A 13,529-nucleotide genomic window follows, 5' to 3' on the forward strand; every position below is an offset into this window, starting at 1 on the left:
ATAATTCCCATCACAGTAAAACTATGAAACTTCCTCCAGTTTGAAAGTTAACCTCTTTTCAAAGGAAAAGTGGAAAAACCACTGAAAATAAGGCTGCAAAGGATGAAGTTAGGGTTTTAAGTGTTTACTGTAGATGGAAAGCAGATTTTGATTCCGGTCACCCCAGCTTTCACTGCTCGGCTTTCTAAATATATTAAAACAAAGTGAAAACCAGGCCAGAGTCTTTAAATGCAGTGTGTCAAAGTACAAGACAAATACAGGACATACAGAGTTTGAAGACTACTGCAACCGAATAACTGCAATGCAGGAAAAAGAGGTTGGGGAACTTGATGTAATGCTCTTCTGAATTGGTTTTTCGTCCATAGAACAAGTATAAAGAGAGTGGGAAGAAGAACCAGACTGTCAGTGTTTACTCTCAGCTCCCAGAAACCAACGACATCCAGTTTGCCAAAGCTGTTTCTGAAATACAAAGTGAGGTACGGCAAAATATAAGTTAATACAGTGACTATAATATGTTATTTGGAATTATTATGAATGACAATTTGTTTTCTTATTAGTTTATACAAATGTCCAATAAAGTCAAATCTCAGTTAAATATGTCTTTTTATCTGCAGCCACACTGTTCGACAGTAGACTGAATACGTTCCCTTTGTACAAAATAATATTTTGTCTTATTTTCTAGAGCAAGTATAAAGAAGCAGGGAAAAAAGACATGTCCAGCTCTCTGTACTCAAAGCTGCCCGAGACTCTGGATACCCGGCACGCTAAAGAGGTTTCACAGCTGCAGAGTCAGGTGTGTACAGTTGCAGTGTGATGTGTTCAGGTCCTGTCGTACAGTATTCAAGGTATTTCATTTAGACCTATTTCAAGTTCAAACCTGAAGTCTATCTGGGCTCTGTTCTGCAGGTGAAATATAAACAGGACAGTAAGAAGGAGGTGAGCAGCTCTCTGTATCACCAACTACCTGAAACCACAGAAACCCAGCTGGCTAAAGAGCTGAGAGACATTTACAGCGAGGTGAGGAACACCTTTTCAAAAGTATCACTGTTGACTGTCTGCGAGGTCAATTTAGCGATGTGAGCTCTGTGTGCTTTTTGTCAGGTGAAATATAAAGAAGAGGGGAAGAAGGAGACCAGTAAGAGCTTGTACTCACTCCTCCCCGAGACGGCAGAGACTCAGTTTGCCAAGCAGATGTCGGAGATACAGAGTGAGGTGAGGACCTTGAACGCCTCATAGAGATTTTCTGCAGGTGGATGGGCCATGAGTATCATACAGTGTTCGGTTTTATTAATCACTGCAACAAAAGAAATTTTAGAATGCATTTCAAAAAGTAAGTAATTAGCAGCATCCAGTTACAATTCAGTTTAAGTTTTATTGAAGTGTCTTTAAACTCTTTTGTTCCCAAAGATGAATAAATAAGCATAAAAATAAAACTTTTCTTAGCTTTTGTTTTAGCATGTAATTGGGTTTCAGCTTTGAACTAACAATTTGTTTTAATTGCCAATATAGCTTCTTCTGTTGGACTAATTGTGTGGTGTCATGTCACCTATCAGCTTTTCACTAAATACCAACATTGTTATATAAATGAATACACAGATTGTTCTAATACTTGTAGATAATTGTTTTTTACTGTGTAGGAAATTGGTGAACATATAATCTAAACACACTTGAAAGACACCACGAATCAGTGGTTCAATGAGGACCAAGTGGAAAGTGTAATAAATGTTTTCATCACTCTCTCTATTTTTTTTCTCTTTTTGTTTGAAGACAAAGTACCAAAAGGACAAAGAGGATCTTCCCAACACTTTGTACTCTCTGCTGCCTGAAACTCTGGACACTCAGTTTGTTAAAGAGATGGCTGAGACACACAGCGAGGTGGGAACTTTTACTGGCATGAATCTGCTCACACAGTCGCATTATGGAAACTTACCTCCCGTCTTGGGCCAAAAAGCATCTCGTTACATAGAAAACCGATATTAATATTAACAATATTAACATATTGTTGGTTTTGGTCTTTTCTTGTAATTTGTTGACAATATTAAAATGAAGAATTACACCTGTGAAGTTTTGGCTAAGGCTCTGAGTTATATATGTATGTATGTATGTCAGGGCAATGTCAAAGATAAATTTAGGTGTGTGTGTGTTCCATCTCAGGCACTTTGACATGTTAACACTTATCAGATAAACTGACCATTTTTGTCTATTTTGGTCTTGTTATCAGAAGCTGTGGGACAGCTCTCACTGTCTCTCTGTCTTCCTCCTTCTCTGCTTGAACACATCCAGACTGTTTTCATTCTCTTTTGAACAGTTCTGTTTTCTGAACAAAAGTGAGAAATTCATCAGCTTCTCATCTTATTCTCTCTGTTTGTTTGATATGAACTTCTGTGGTGTCTCTACACCTTCAGCTCCTTCAGAGGGCCTTGGTTTTTATGTGAATCTGACATCTACAGACAACATATATAGAAGACTAAAAAGACTATAAAATCTTTGTTTCTTTCAGTTCTTTTCAAAGCTAATTGTAATGCAATTGTTTCGCATTACAAAGCAATTGCATTAATGAATAAAAGGCAGCGGTGTCAGCCACAACAAAACCAGCAGACATGTTTTAAAAATTTGGTCCTGCTGTATTGTCATCTCTCTTAATGTGATATTGTTCATGAAACAGAATCCGTAAAATGTCATCATGAAACAAACAGAAATTTGTTTTTCCTGCAGCTCAAGTACAAGGAAGCGGGGAAGAAAGAAGCCAGCAGCTCTCTGTACCACCAGCTGCCCGAGACACTGGAAACACAGCATGTTAAAGAGGTTACTGAGCTGCAGAGTGAGGTACACACATCCATTATTCACATTCACTCACTCATGTGCTTGGTTTGTCTTGCAGCAGTTGAAGCTGTCCCAGTGTTGTTTTGTTTAAAAACAGATTTGAAATGTCGTGGATCGCTGTATATACTGAATCGCTGTCTTGCATTTTTCAGGCAGAGAGAAGCTCAGAGTGCAGTATTACTCATCAAAGAATGAATAAATGAATGCACTTTGAAGACACTTTGTTAAATGCAGTGGATATTTGTGATGCTGTTTGTAGTCGGTACAGCAATGGCAAAGTTTTTTCTGCTTTATCTCGCTGAGGAAGACGTGTTTATGTGATTTAACTCACATACCCAGCAGAAAAAACCAACAATCAAAAGCTGTAAGTCTATAATCATGGAAATAGGTTTGATCGGGGGCCTGTACCTGAAGCACGCTAAGAAAAGTCCAACACCTGATTTCATTGACCCTAACAAATCAATCTCAACTAAAGTGTTTCCATAAAGATCAGCTCAAACTTGTGCAGTCAAACTAATCCAAGACAGGTTTAAGAGGCCAAGATAAGCCCGAGTAGTTGAATATAGACCAAACTGTTTCACAGTTTCAGCTTACTATCAGTAATACAGCTGCTATTAACAAAACTAGAGAGTAAAACTTGGGAGAATTTGCTGAGTGAATGAATGCATAAGTAGCAACCGAATTAAAAGTTGCTAGTCTTTAGCTTGTCATTCAAAGATAAAGGCTTACACCAGCCCTCCCTCAAAATAGGTTGATAATAAGTTTTATAGTACAAGAACTATAGTCACTAATCTCTCTGCCGTTTTGAATTTGCTTTATGTAATTGGATCAAGTGAAAACGATTCAGACTAACTGAAATAAACATGGCATATGTGGTGAACTTGCTTTATGGAACAGGCCCCAGTACAGAAATATGCTGATATGTTGGGATGATAATTTGAATCCAAGCTGCTTGGTTTTGATACAACACCCATGGACTCAGGGAGCAGCTCAGTCATTTATTTATTTCCTTTGCCGACTCACAATTAGCGTGTCTTCATGTAGGGACCATTAGGAGCACTGAGAAACTGTGCGCTGTCACTTTAAATGTATTTCTGCTGTTTTTGTCTGATCTTTAACAATCCCAAGTTATTAAACATAGAGATAAAAAGAGCAGTTCTTTATACGCTTTTGTTACACACTTTTCATCAAGTATTTTTCCAGTGGTTGAAAAGAAAATCTAAATGGTGTGTGATTAGTTCTTATTCAATTCAATTAAAACAGCAGAAAAGTAAATGAAATTAAGACTATGTATGAATTAATCTCAGCTTGTTTTGTGGGTACCTGCTGCTTTTTCCTTCAGAACAAGTACAAGCAGAGCGGGAAGAAGCTGATGTCATCCAGTTTGTACGCTCAGCTGCCGCAGACGGCTGAGACACAGCTTGCCGCCAAGATGTCTGACCTGCAGAGCGAGGTAACACTTACGTTAACACACACTCCATTTCACCTCAGTCTGTTGGATTCCTGACGTCTGAATGAGTTTGGCAATGCCTGTTAGCGTCCTCAGTGGCCTTTGTTTTTCTCTGTCCAGACTAAATACAAGGAGGACGGGATGAGGAGCCTCTCTCAGAGCTTGTACTCTCAGCTGCCAGAAACAGCTGAGACTCAGTTAGCTAAAACTGTCTCTGAGCTGCAGAGTGAGGTGAGCCAAACTTGAGTCTGCGAGCTGAAACAGATGTGTGTGATGAAAATGGTGGCAAACAGCTGATGTCTTCTTCAGGCTAAGTACAAGGAAGCAAGCAGGAAGGAGGCGAGCAGCTGTCTGTACCACCAGCTACCTGAAACTCTGGACACGCTACATGCTAAAGAGGTTACTGAGCTGCAGAGTCAGGTACACACCTACATGTATTTTAGACCCAGTATACTTTTAATAGATGACTGCTAGGCACTAGAATGTCCCAACCTAAGAACTCAAGAATCATACCAGTGTTTTTCAGGTATTTGTGTATTTACAGCAAATTGCACACACTATCATTACCGGAAAGCATTTTCCTCATCATACAATCATATTTTACGCTGATTAAAGCATTTTCCTCCAGTTTCTGTTCCTTTTGTTATATTTCAAACAAATCAGCCATCAGATTCCTACAGGTTGATAAATAACAAGTAGTAGATTCCAGACCAGAAAAGCCTAGGACTGTGGGAAAGACAACAGCTTGTTTATCACTTTGGTGACAGGATTGAGTCAGTTTGAGTGTTATCAGCCTGGTGTCAGCCCTGTGTCCTTTCTGTCCTTTCCAGCTGAAGTACAAGGAAGGAGGTAAGAAAGAGCTGAGCACCAACTTATACTCTGTGCTGCCCGAGACAGAAGAGATGAAGTTTGCTAAAGCCGTCATGGAGATTCAGAGTGAGGTGGGTGGATTTAAAAGGTGTCATCACACCCATCAGTTTCATGCTGACGCATAGTAACGAAATAGATATAACATAGGCTCAGCATGTGCTTTTAAACCCTTGCTGGCTCAGGTACAATTCTTAATCCTAACACCTCTCTCTAGTAACACCTCTTTGCGGGAATAAGGCTTAAGTTTGATTGTTTCATTTTAGCTGAAAGAAACAGTACAAAACATTCTTACTTGCTTTTGCTTTTTTTCTTGTAGCATGTTCATCTTCTCTTCTTGTTTTATGAGATGCGATGTCAGCAGAGACTCAGACTGACTGGTTTAACGGTCTTTTTGTCCACTAGAACAGTTCTTAGACATTAGGGTTTTCCTGAATGTACAGGGTCTCTTCCAGGCCTGTTATCCCAGCTCCTTAAAGGTTTTGTCCTCTTTGTTTTGCCTTCGCCGCAGTTCCCAAATCTGTCTTCAGTTAAGCACCCTCACCTGCCTGCGTGGTGAGGAATCCTGGGAGATGTAGTGTGTGCAATGGTGGCCATTTTGGGAATGTAGCACTACTGTGTCCCCTTATGATGCCACAGTGTGTGTTTGTCTTTGCAGAATAAATACAAGCAGAAAGGCAGACAGGACATCAGCAACAGTGTTTTCCACCAAATGCCGGAGATCAAAGACATTGAGTTTGCTAAGCAGATCTCTGAACTTCAGAGTGAGGTGAGAGGGTGTAAAAGTGTGTGTGTGTTTTGTATTTGTATGTCAAAGTTAAGTATGTATGTATTATAATTATGTTTCTCCACATACACAGGTTTGTAGGGGTGGAAATAACATAAGACATCTGCATCTGCTATCTTTATGTATTTAATTTGGTTCTTTCAGACAAAGTACAAAAAGGACAAAGAGGATCTGCCCAACACTTTGTACTCTCTGCTGCCTGAAACTCTGGAGACTCAGTTTGTTAAAGAGATGGCTGAGACACACAGCGAGGTGGGAAACACTTTCTCTGTCCACCGCTTTGTGTTTTTTTAAATGTAAATTTTCTCCAACATTACAGTTTGATAATTATTAATTTAATCACTGAAGAATTTCTTCCAACTTCAGAATCTAACTCACAACATGTTGTTGGAATCCAAACACATGCTGTGAGTCAGAGTCATTCTTCTCTTAGTACTTGCTTTGTTACTCATGCACCACTAAAATGTGTAGGTTTTTAAAGTCTTAACATCTGAAATTATATTTTACACATATCAGACCACAAAAGGGTTTGAACTTTTAATTTCAACATATTCAGATTCTACATCTGTCTCTGTCACAATTAGTTTTATATCATGCAGTCTTATATCTTCAGCAAACATGATGATGCTGTGTTAAACCATCAGCCTTCATGTCTCCCTGCTAATATCCATGACTACAGAACAACAAAGAAATATATTCAGATTCCTTTTTGTATTCACTTGAAAACAAAAAGGAAACCTGACTCACAGTAGAATATCAACAAGTGACAGAATACCTGAAACAGAATGAAGAATAGGACCTTTCAAGCTCTAAACCAATTAAAATATAGTTCTGATGATAAGGGAGTCAACACAAGCAGGACTGTTCAGTTATTGATTTAATGCTGTTGTTGTTTGCTCCCAGAGTAAATACAAGGAGGCGGGTAAGAAGGAGCTGGTGAACTGTTTGTATTCGCTGCTGCCTGAGACCAAAGAAACTCAACATGCCAAGGAACAAACTCAGCTGTACAGTGAGGTACTAAACAACCCCATTCGGCGTCTGTAAACACTCGTCATCATATTCGCGTGGGTAACACAATGCCAGATATGCTGATCCAACATTATAATCTACTTTAATAAAGACAAAAAGTGTTACTTAACAATAAAAGCTTCTGTAGGTATTGAGGTGCACTGTTTGTGACATTAGAATTCTTATTACCTGTGAGTGAAATCTCCCCCATCTCACTTTTGTGTCCATTAGTGAAACAACAGCATCCATCAGCATCCATACACTGGCACTTTTCTCCTTGATGCCTGCCATCGCCATGTCCAACAGCATGTCCATCCCGTGAACTCATTAGATTTTTGCAATCGCTGACTTCACAAACTTCATATTTTGGCCATAACTTAATACTCTAAATTCATGTTCATCTAAAAGGTCAAGAGTCATCATATTTCAGACTGTGAACACGTTTCACATTTTGTCAGATGCTGAATTGGTGACACTAATCTTGTCACCATTTGAAACTGCTGATTGTATAGATCTTCATGTCATTGTCATTATACCATGTAACAAAGCTTTCTATTGGTCTTCACTACGTATATGGATGGCAAATGCAACTTGACCGCTGTGCTTAGGCACACAACAGTGCTGAGGTAGTTATGCTTAATATACTGATATAATTCATTTTCCAGTGTGAATACATTCAACACACACAGACAGAAGCAGTGCAGAGTTTATGCAGCTAATGAGAAAATAATGTGACAAGAAGAACAGATGAAGAGGAAGAAATAGGGCCTCTGGGAAATGTGGTCTTAATTATAGGAAAACTAAGCCCCTGGAATGAGATAAAGGTTGCTATCATTTTGATCCCTTTTTGTAATGTTAATTACAAAGTATCTAATTACAGATACTGGGCTTTTCTCCCTCAGTACCAATTCTAATACCAATCTTCCCTCATTGAGTGCCAGTCCAATACCAGATTTAAAATCTGTAAACCCCTGTGTGGAACCAATTGATGTAATTCTTTGTCCATAAACCAGCATGTTGTGATTACATTGTTAATGGAATTGTTTTGTTTCAGTGCATCAGCCTAATAATGACAGCACACATCACAGAAAGTGAACTGAAAGTTCGCACATTCTCAGGGATAAAATTGGTCTATTTTTAATTATAATTAATATGATATTGATATGGAAATATTTGGAATTGATATTTGTTTTAGTAACATTCCTGGAAATGGTCAGACAGCCAAAATCAACATGTCACTGTATACTTCCTTTAAAGAATGGGACCCATGTCATAATTTGGTTGGCACTTGTTAGAACTTTGCACAGTAAAAACATGTTGTTTTGTTTCACAGAAAGCATACAGGGAGGAGGGCAAGAAGGAAGCCAGCTGCAGTCTGTATGCCCAGATGCCCCAAACCATCGAGACCGTCTTCGCTAAAGAGCTGACCAAGACGCAGAGTGATGTGAGTCTGTGACCTTCACTGTGTGACACAACCTGACAAAAAATTAGTACTTGCAAACTATGCAATAGCTATAAAACTGTACCTTGAGGAGACCACTGATCTTTAAAGAACGGGAGGCACTTAATCTGCAACATCTTGAGCTGCTCTCAGCTTAACACACACACACACACAAAAAAGGAGTGTTTTGTGTGTTATTATGTTAGTATCACTTTGTCTGCTGAGGCATGAAAGCAGCTGTGTTGTGCTCGACAGCCTGAGGACACAGACAGTGACCTACTGCCTACAAGCGTGCACACACACGCACACACACACACTCGGAGCGGCAGGTTCAAGTGGGGCAGACACTTGCTAAAAGCTGACCCCTCTAAAAACACAGCAGATGTAACTTAAAGTCTACGACATCGACTTTGCTGGTGTTTTAAGCAGGAGGCTTCAGAAAGAGACAACACATAAAGAGGGTCAACCTGGGCCAACTCTGAGAGATGAGGAAGCTGTTGAGTCATCTGACTGAACTGTAGTGACTGCAGAAGGTGGACGTTGTAATTGAATACTGGTACTTATGAGCCCATTTTAGACCACAGCTTCACATCTGCAAAAAAAGTTCTATATGCCATCCCAAAAAGCAAAAGCATGAAGGACAGGACATGGAAGCCTTGACTGTCCGTACCATTTATGATAATCATAATAATTTAATGACAGTCGTGCAGATAATTTAGTACAGTTTGAATCTGTGTGACATGAATGGGACCAAAACACCACTGTGCTGTTTTATGTATTGTAATCCAAACTGATCTGATTAAACTGAATCAGATGGATTCAAGCAGGAAGAAGTGTTAGCACGTTACCACAAAGCAGCTGCAGACATGTCCTAATTTATCATACAACTTGTGTAGTTGCAGTCTGACAGACGGGTTCTACGTTTATAGCTTAGACTGGTTTACAGATGAGGTTTATTGTTTGGTGTCAGATGGCCTGGAAGGCAGGAAATCAAAGCTCGGAGTAAACTGGGGCACAGGCCTGATGCTTTCTGTTTTCATGTCTGTTGACCGAGCGATGTCACGCTAACTGGAGCATCTAACAGAAAGCCCAGACTCTCCCACTGTCTGCGAAACACTATTACAATCAAACTGATCTCAGAACCACAGTGAGGAGGAATGCTGCTTAATTTGCTCTATGTTGCTCTCTCTGGTCTTCTCATCCCAGCTGATTTTTATACGTTTTACGTTTGGTGCTGATGTTGTTTGGCACCTGAATTTTTTCAGATGAGGGTCACCCAACCAAAACATCATCAGCTCTTTATGAATTCAGAAAACAAACCTCTTACAATTTACATTTTACACAGTCATTTAAACTAAAGCCAAACAAAGAAGGCACCAGGTTTGTTTCTTTGTTTCTTCAGGCCTGTTAATCTCCACTCAGTTTAACATTCATTTCTCAGTCACACTGTGAATGTCTCATTTTCACAGTTGGAAGCTGCTCATCTTATTTTTAGGCAAACGTTGTTCGGCACCAGTATGAATGAGTCATCAGATATTTTCTTTCTCAATCCGTCATGCTCGTTTTTTCTTTATTGAACTGCCTCTCTGCCTCCTTTTCCTGTTTCCTTTTCATTTGCCATTTTTCTGATCATCTCTGCCTTCTGGCCTCTCTTTCACTCTTTCTTCTCTTCTCTCCCTGTCTGGGTCTCTGTAGAAGTTCTATAAAGAGAAATTTAACCGCGAGAAGGGCAAGTCCAGCTACACCAACATGAAAACACTGCCGGAGGTGGAGCATGCTATGGAGGTCAACAAGAATCAGAGTGATGTAAATACACCAACACACACACATACACTCACACACACACACTCACACACACACATTGTACTGCCCCTCTCCTGTACCTTTTGTGTGTTTGTCAGCAGGTTGCATTTGTCTGGAGAATTTTAATCAGTGTGTAACTACAGCAAGTATCAACTATATATCAAGGCAAATATTGAACCACTACTCATCTTTAAAGATAATGAATCTGTAACATGTACACAAATTATTTCAAAATAGTAGTGCTCACTTGTAAAGCTGTGCTCTGAGTTTCATTACTGAAGTCTATACAGGCCTGCACATGACCTGAGATTGTTAAACAGCGACCAGCAGTGACTGGCTAGAGGTTAATGGCACTGGCTCCACTGTGTATCAAGGTTAAAAATGACCACAGAGAGTTTGTTGCAACTAAAGGTTTTCTTCTTAACTGCAAAGTTGGTGTTTTAAGATTAACACACACGGGAAGCAGTTTTGGAAAAGCCTTTGTTTGTCTTCCTTCAAATCATTTCCCAGATTACACAGCTATCGTGTAGTTTACCCCAGTTTTGTATCTCATTTGACCTATTGCATCGTGTTGATTCTAACCACTGTCTGTTTGGTCCATCTTGTTTTATTCTTCTTCATTTGTTTTACATTTAATTTCACCATTTTGGTTGTCTATTTTATCTTGCAATTGATTTTGCAATTTTACAATTGACCTCTGCTGGTCTCAGGTCAGCTACAGAAAAGGAAAAGAGGAGCTTCATCACTACAACACGGTGCCAGACAGACCTGACATTGTCAATGCCACCAACGCTGCTAAACTGGCCAGCGACGTGAGTCTGTGTGTGTGTGTGTGTGTGTGTGTGTGTATTTGTGAACATATAACCATGTCCCATCCAACAGTGATTTCCATGACTACAGTCCCATTCACCAGCTGTTCTCTGAGTGGAGCCAATGATTAATTATAGAAAACATTCTGCTGTTAACTCTGAACTGTCATTATGTAAGGGTATCCTGCAAGGTGTGTGTGTGTGTGTGCCAGTGTACCAGAGAGAGAAAGGGGGAGAGAGGGAAAGGGAGCTAAAGATCATCACAAGAATGAGTATAATCTCTCTTTAATCTTTCAAGATACCAGCATGTGTTTGTATCTATTTTGAATTATTTGTGAGTGTGTGTGTGTACATTTCAGTGGCTGTTTACTCAGAAAGAGAGTATTGGAAGTGTGTGTGTGTGTGTGTGTGTGTATTGTTTTTGCGCATTGGTGTTCTGTGAATCTTCATCTGTGGTGTTTGTCTCTTCATATGTTAGTGTTCATGACGATGTGTGTGTGTGCGTGCGCTTGATTTCCACAGGTGGCCTATAAGAGTAACACCAAGCTGCCCATTTACAATGATGGCTCGCTTTTAGCCAGAACCGACATCCAGCATGCTAAGGAAGTTTCAAGACTGGCCAGCCAGGTAGCATACGCACACACACACACACATTTACCCAGCATGCATTGGGCAGATGACAAGAAACCATTCAGGACATAGATTTGTTTAAGTTTTTGTCTCTCTGTCCTGCAGGTGAAGTATAAGGAGAGCTTCGACAGACACTTAAAGGGCCAGAAGCCTTGTTACAACCCAATGGACTGTCTCTCCTTCAAACACACACAAGCTGCTGCTGCTCTGGCCAGTCAGGTGAGTGAATCATGTGGTATTTCTCAAAACACTCTATGAAAAACATACGTTTTTATTGCTATGGCATCACAGTGAACACGCAACTTTATTTGTCAAACAACCACCATTATCATCTTGTGAAGCAACAGATATAAAAATTCAGGTACCGCTCAGGGGCACTTCCTGGATCTCAGATGCTGCAGCTTAATTTGTTACTTAAATTGTTTTAGTGCAAGAAATGACCAAATCACATGATTAGTTTCGCCAAGTCCTTTGCTCATGATTTCATTTTCCATTAACATTCTACTCCTCAGCCCTCTTGAAAACATTGGATGTTGGTGAAAATACTTCCTGCTTTCAACTTCTTTACTACATAAATTTATTGCAATGTAGCAGAAAATATATGTGTCATTAGTTGCTCAGTATTTCAAGCAGCCACAAAATGGATCATCAGAAATTAAGTGAAAGCAAGTGCTGAGATTAGCTCTAGAATCTCATGGTATGATTTCAGAAGTGGTCAGCATTCATTTCAAGAATACCAGAGTTGTAGTTTTATGTCTTTTTAGATGGACTGCAAATGATGGTTATTTTTACAATTAACTGATTAATTATTTAGTTGATTAGTTATTTAGTTGTGAAAAAATCTCATCACAGTTTTTCAGAGGCCAAAATGACATGTTTGCATTGCTTCTTTTGTCTACCCGACATTTCAGAATCCAAGGACTCACTTCATAAATGGACGCATAACAGAAAATTGCGACATTCAGCAAATGTTTGCCATTTTTGCTTGAAAAATTTCCTCAAAATAGTCAAACAAACAGTAATTTTGTATTAAAACTGTAAATTTGGACTCTGAACTGTCTGTAAGCTTCAGAACTTTACAAGTCTTTTTTTCAAGAGAATGAGGACTGTACATTTTGTCAGCCCCTTTCTTTCATTGTTATAAATGAGTCATTCTCATACAGTATGAATTGAAGGAATGATTATAGCTATCAAAACCTCCTTCAATGCACATATGAGCACCTGATGACTTAATCACTCAAAAACCTGTAAAATGAGGTCAATAAACTAAACTTGGAGTTGGAGGTGAGGTTCAGATCTTGTTGTTCAGATGCTCAGCAGACAGTTTGTATCATCTTTTAGTGATATCATGATCAGTTGCAGCTGACAGAGCACACAGACAAACAAGACAAATAATCCACAGAGATTCTGCACTGAAGCAGTAACATTTTGTCAGTGAGGCCAAAGATTAGAGTGTCTTCATGTAATCCTCCTGAGTTTATCTTCCACATGAACAGACCGATCAGATTTGTTTCCTTCTGTTCACCTGAGTATGTTTGCCTCTTCAACTATCCAGATAAACAAGAGGAACTAACTCTGTTTGTGTGTGTGTGTGTGTGTGTGTGTGTGTGTCTCATTCACTTTGACTCACACTCTAAAAGACAGTCTGTTGTGTGGGTGTAACCATGGTAACTTTTGTAAGGCAAATGGTGAGGGATTGTAGGATGAGAGCTGGTGAAGTTGCAGAGGTTACACACACACACACACACACACACACACATGCGCGCGCACACACACACACACACACACACACACACACACACACACAGATGCAGCCACAGTTCAGTTTTAGTGTGCTTGCTGCCCACACAGCCACAGAAAAGAGTCTTTCCACTTCATCACGTTACATAACAGCTTGTGTTGAATGCTGCC

At 39.6% G+C, this 13,529-nt stretch overlaps 1 protein-coding gene across 5 annotated transcripts in view; it reads left to right on the top strand.

Moving 5' to 3' along the window:
- The window catches only part of nebl (nebulette), an 81,211-nt gene that overhangs the window by 54,399 nt on the left and 13,283 nt on the right, over nt 1–13,529 (top strand). Inside the window, exons 36-53 of one of the 5 annotated variants that reach the window (XM_046371764.1) lie at nt 366–476; nt 683–793; nt 907–1,017; nt 1,102–1,212; nt 1,768–1,875; nt 2,716–2,826; nt 4,166–4,276; nt 4,394–4,504; nt 4,583–4,693; nt 5,104–5,214; nt 5,799–5,909; nt 6,072–6,179; nt 6,831–6,941; nt 8,269–8,379; nt 10,072–10,182; nt 10,890–10,991; nt 11,511–11,615; nt 11,724–11,837. The exons of 3 other annotated variants lie outside the window; for them this stretch is intronic. In XM_046371764.1, coding sequence (XP_046227720.1) covers nt 366–476; nt 683–793; nt 907–1,017; nt 1,102–1,212; nt 1,768–1,875; nt 2,716–2,826; nt 4,166–4,276; nt 4,394–4,504; nt 4,583–4,693; nt 5,104–5,214; nt 5,799–5,909; nt 6,072–6,179; nt 6,831–6,941; nt 8,269–8,379; nt 10,072–10,182; nt 10,890–10,991; nt 11,511–11,615; nt 11,724–11,837 — 1,980 coding nt within the window. Of the gene's footprint in view, nt 1–365; nt 477–682; nt 794–906; nt 1,018–1,101; nt 1,213–1,767; nt 1,876–2,715; nt 2,827–4,165; nt 4,277–4,393; nt 4,505–4,582; nt 4,694–5,103; nt 5,215–5,798; nt 5,910–6,071; nt 6,180–6,830; nt 6,942–8,268; nt 8,380–10,071; nt 10,183–10,889; nt 10,992–11,510; nt 11,616–11,723; nt 11,838–13,529 lie in introns of those variants that run through there. One more of the 5 variants, XR_006841457.1, reaches the window with a different exon arrangement.

This window comes from Scatophagus argus, chromosome 18 (genome assembly GCF_020382885.2).
Source record: "Scatophagus argus isolate fScaArg1 chromosome 18, fScaArg1.pri, whole genome shotgun sequence".
In the NCBI taxonomy this organism is placed as follows: Eukaryota; Metazoa; Chordata; class Actinopteri; family Scatophagidae; genus Scatophagus; species Scatophagus argus.